This window comes from Salvia splendens, chromosome 6 (assembly GCF_004379255.2).
Source record: "Salvia splendens isolate huo1 chromosome 6, SspV2, whole genome shotgun sequence".
Taxonomy (NCBI): domain Eukaryota; kingdom Viridiplantae; phylum Streptophyta; class Magnoliopsida; order Lamiales; family Lamiaceae; genus Salvia; species Salvia splendens.
Genome location: NC_056037.1, coordinates 36,472,983 through 36,477,571, shown reverse-complemented (window position 1 = coordinate 36,477,571; position 4,589 = coordinate 36,472,983). Strand labels below are relative to the sequence as shown.

The 4,589-nt window shown below is 38.7% G+C and overlaps 1 protein-coding gene across 1 annotated transcript; it reads left to right on the top strand.

The window, feature by feature from the left end:
• The first annotated feature begins 1,142 nt into the window (after positions 1–1,142).
• LOC121809861 (alpha-ketoglutarate-dependent dioxygenase alkB-like) lies at positions 1,143–3,560 on the top strand. The gene is made up of 7 exons (XM_042210688.1): positions 1,143–1,365; positions 1,483–1,634; positions 1,713–2,038; positions 2,518–2,656; positions 2,784–2,850; positions 2,946–3,067; positions 3,237–3,560. Exons 1-7 carry the CDS (start codon positions 1,271–1,273, stop codon positions 3,374–3,376), a joined length of 1,041 nt encoding a protein of 346 aa, XP_042066622.1. The 5' UTR covers positions 1,143–1,270; the 3' UTR covers positions 3,377–3,560.
• Positions 3,561–4,589: the final 1,029 nt, after the last annotated feature.

The window sequence follows — 4,589 nt, the reverse complement described above, 5'->3', positions numbered from 1 at the left end:
AAAAAAATTACACTCTAAAATCACATGCCCTTGCCCTAATTCCACCCCCAAATTCACTTCTAACGCTTCACTCTCCACTTTGGTCCCCGACAAGAACGCCGACGAGCAACAACGTTGGTCACATTCGAGCACTCCGTCTAGTTCAGAGTACGACGGCGACAGAGAGAAAGGTTTCTTCGACATGAAGATGTGGCCGGGTTTCTTCCCGGACAAGCCGAATGCGAATCCGTAAGTGTATCCTTGCCCTTTTTACTGCAAAAGCGTTGGTCCCCACTTTGCATTGTTTACATTATCTTGAACATGGTTTGCATCGATTTTGATTAAATTAAATTTTTTGTTGGTCCCCACTTTGCATCATTTACAGTATGTTGAACATGGTTTACATCAATTTTGTTTAAAATCGTTGGTCCCCACTTTGCATTGTTTAAAAGCGTTGGTCCCCCCATTTCGCATCTGATTTTTTACTTTTTTTGCATTCATTTTTTCAGCTTGCCTTTTGTGCTTCGGATTTACCATGGGAGCCATTTCATTCGACATGGGAAGATTGGCGAGAAATACTTGGGGGGGATGTCTGAAGCCAGTGGGTTTGATCTAGATAGATTTGGTTACTTCGATCTAGTGGATGAACTGACTTAATTGACTAAACGTTTTAAATGACATTGTTTAAATAGCATAATGTTTTATTCACATAATATTTTACATTGCTAATAGCAATTATAGCATACATACTTTTGCCTAAATCAAGATTACATGACAATTAAAAAAAATATCAAATATATGATATAATTAACCTTTTCTTAAAAATTGCGGGATAGACCGAACTAAACGTAGTACTACTACTAGTGTTTTTTTTGCTTTTAATCCTTAAAAAATGTAGTAATTCTTTTGTGAACTATATTAGAGTATTTTATGTTTAAATTAGTATAATGATTAATGACTTCCTTTCTTTCAACTCAAAATTATAGTCTTTTTCCACGGCTTTAACTTTAATTTTTAGAACTTGTATCAAATTAATTAAATAAAAAAAATACTTGTATGGAAATATTTTCATACAATGTCTATATATTCCACTATGAATTCGTAGTTCACAGTTTAAAATTTAAATTAGTTTATAATATTCCATAACCCATATACACTACCGTGGCACGTTCATTGGATGAGCATCTAAATACCGTATACTTTCATCCTATCCAATTGTTGCTCTGCAAAACCCTAAACAAATTTCCCAATTTCAATTTCAGAAACTTTTCTAAGTTTTCTTCTACTCATAATGTACCGATCAGAGGTTACCACCGAAGAATCAGAGCGGACAGCTTTCCGGAAAGCTGAAAAGAAATACAAAATCTATTACGATAACACCAAAAAGTATGAATTCTCGATTTTTAGTTAAATTTGTTATGTATCTTAATTCGATTCTGTGAATTATCTGAGAATTTTCTGGTTCGAATGTAGTTTTGATCCTTTTATTTATTTTGGCATTAGGAAAAAGGTAACGAGACCTGTGGATTTATCAGAGGTCTTAGATTTCAAGTCAATTTTAGACGACTATAATTGCAACATTGAGCTTAACGATGGAGTTTCGGTACTAAATCGTGATTTTGATCGACCTATTTTCTGCTTGGAAAGCCGGCCAGGTATGCTGGCATTTGTGTTATGAAACCATTTTGGTTTTTGTTATTTCTTAGAAGCTCTGGTTTTGGTTTCAATTGTAGGTTTTTATTTTATTCCTGGTGCCTTGAGTGTTGAAGAGCAGCGACAATGGATAAGGGAGAGTTTGACCAGCTTTCCTCAACCGCCAAATCGAACAAACCACAATGCAATTTATGGCCCTATAGAGGATTTGGTTGTTTCTGCTAAAGAGCGGAGGGTATTAGTGGAAGTAGAAAGACTTCCGGATGATGTGTGTGCTCCCCGGTACAAGTTTGTCGAGGAACATGGTGAATTGCATAGTAAAGATGCGTGCAAATCAGTGCCTGCTTCTGTTTTGCTGCGTAAGTTAAGATGGAGTACTCTTGGCTTGCAATTTGACTGGTCCAAGGTCTTGCTAGAATCCTCTTTTCGATAGTTTTCTCGATTGCTATTGAGTTGTGTGGCTGTGTTGGCTTTATATACCTCTAGAAGATGTTGCCCTTTTTGCAATTTAAATCATATGGACAAAGGTTTTAGCTTGCAAATTCCGTGCTGCATATTATCTATAACCATGTGCTATATGTCAACTTTGATGTACATCTCCGATTGTATTATCAAAATCGGGGTTAAGTCTTGAGCTTCACTAGTGGGTTCTGGTCTACCAAATGAAATGTTGAATACGAGTAACCTTAGATTCTCTAGAAAGTCAATGGATTTAAATCCGGCTAATGATGAATAAGCACACATTTCTCTTTGTCTGTTTGTTTTTGTTTTCCCAATTATGTTGGTGTTTTGTGATCTTGTAATGTTGTAGTATTAATTATGAATCCACACTTTAGTCCATTCTGTTTTATTTGGAGCTCATGAAGTAACTCCTATGATGTGTAGCGGGGCTATAACATTTCTCTACCTTATAAGAAGATTCCCGATGAATTGTGCCAGTTGGCGAAAAGGATGGCAGCTCCTGCCATGCCCCGTGGTGAAGAATTCCTACCCGAAGCTGCTATCGTGAACTATTTTGGTTCAGGTATGTTCTATACTTATTAGTTCAATGACAGAGCTAATGTTTAAATTTGTTGTCATTTATTTCTTTATTTAATCCCTTTGAACTTAGCAACTCTTCCTTACCCCTTGGTGCTATTTTAATCTCTCAGGCGATATGCTTGGTGGGCACCTTGATGACATGGAAAAGGACTGGAGCAAGCCTATTGTAAGCATGAGGTATCTTTCTATCACTTGTTCGGTCTAAAGTAAGTTCTCCTGCTAAATAGCATAACCTGAATTCTAACTTTTGAACAATGTTCTTCACACATTAGCTTGGGTTGCAAAGCTATATTCCTTCTTGGGGGAAAATCAAGGGAAGATACGCCAATTGCAATGTTCCTCCGAAGTGGTGATGCCGTTCTTATGGCTGGAGAAGCTAGGGAATGCTTCCATGGTAATACTAGTTCACAACTTCTTGTGTTATTGCAGTTGTAACTTGGTTATTCCACTTATGAGTATGTATATTGTTTCTATGGCACTTCTCTCTGAACTAGAGTTGATTGAGTAGCGTTGATGTCGCCTGACAAACTAACTGACTAAATTTCTTGTTTTTCCGACATTAGGTGTTCCTCGTATATTTACCGATGCAGAAAATGCTGACATATCCCATCTCGAATCCCAGTTTAGACAAGAAGATGGTCATGCTTATCTGGATTACATTAGGACTTCAAGAATCAACATCAATATCCGACAAGTTTACTAATTGATCTTAAGCAGGTGTCAAGAAACAGAATTTTTTTGAGAGCATAGTTGAATGCCCTCAGATCTTTCCATTGAGTGTTGTTACTTCGCTACCTTATTTATATGGGCAGATTTTTGGAATTTTTGTATAACTTAGTTTATTTTGGGCTATAAGATATAGTGGAACATCAACCGTGAACTGCTAATTAGCTAGTCTTGCTTTTTCTTTGTTGGAAAAGAACCTTTAAAATGCAAATAGATTGTCAAAATAAGACTAAAATAACCTTGATATTCATTGGAAAGTTAGTAGGCAGTAAAGATTAGATTAGATAAATGTAAAAGAAAATGTACTAATATTTTAAAAAGAAAACAAGATAAGGGCATCCGCAATGGGGTGCCCGATGGCGCGGACGATGCACCCATTATGGGTGCCCGCCATCGGGCGCACCCTACGCTCACGCCCGATGCATCATCCGCGGAAGAGGCGCGGACGATGGCCTTCGTCCGCGCCATCGGGCGCCCTATTGTTGGCTCGGCTGACGATGGGTGCGAACGATGCCACGCGTTTTTTTATTTTTTATATAACCCCCTACCCCACCTTCATTTGTAAACATTTCATTTCACTCTCGAAACTCACGATTCCACTCTTGAAACTCACATTGACTACGAAATGAATTCAAATCCCAATAGTCTGATGTTTAGTGGTGAGGCGTGTTGGTCGGGTACAGAACCCGGGGAATATCATCCGTTCTACGCCAACACGCAGTACGATCCCGAGTTCAGTACGGAATCGTACGGATTGTCTGACATGGAGCCGTCTCCAAACCGATCCCGAGCATCCGCAGCGGCGTCTCGCTGCGGGCTCGATCTCGTCCCGGAGGGACGAGACTGCGATGAGGGTGCTCCGTCTCGTCCCGTGTCCTTCCGCCAAGAGGTGGTTGGCGAGTTGTCTCACCACGAGCGTTGGCCACGTGGCGAGCTCCCGTGCGGCCGTGACGCCCACTCGCCGGCCGGCGAGTGGGCGTCATTTATATCCGTTAAAATTGTAATTTTTTTTTTTTTTAATAAATTCCGAAAAAATCGAAAATTTTAAAAAAAAATCCCCAAAAAAACTTGCCGTTTTTCCCAATATTTTGATTTTTTTCCCCTATTTTTTTTAAGCCCCCAATCACTTCTATAAATATTAGGATTTCAATTATGTATTTTTTCGTATTTTCGGATGTTGTAATTTTTGT

What these genes read in the sequence shown, in the direction of transcription:
- LOC121809861 (XM_042210688.1), top strand. Translation starts at nt 1,271, where the DNA reads ATGTACCGATCAGAGGTTACCACCGAAGAATCAGAGCGGACAGCTTTC. An exon ending in TATTACGATAACACCAAAAA is followed by an intron (nt 1,366 to 1,482) that starts GTATGAATTCTC and finishes TTTTGGCATTAG; the next exon opens with GAAAAAGGTAACGAGACCTG. An exon ending in AGCTAGGGAATGCTTCCATG is followed by an intron (nt 3,068 to 3,236) that starts GTAATACTAGTT and finishes TTCCGACATTAG; the next exon opens with GTGTTCCTCGTATATTTACC.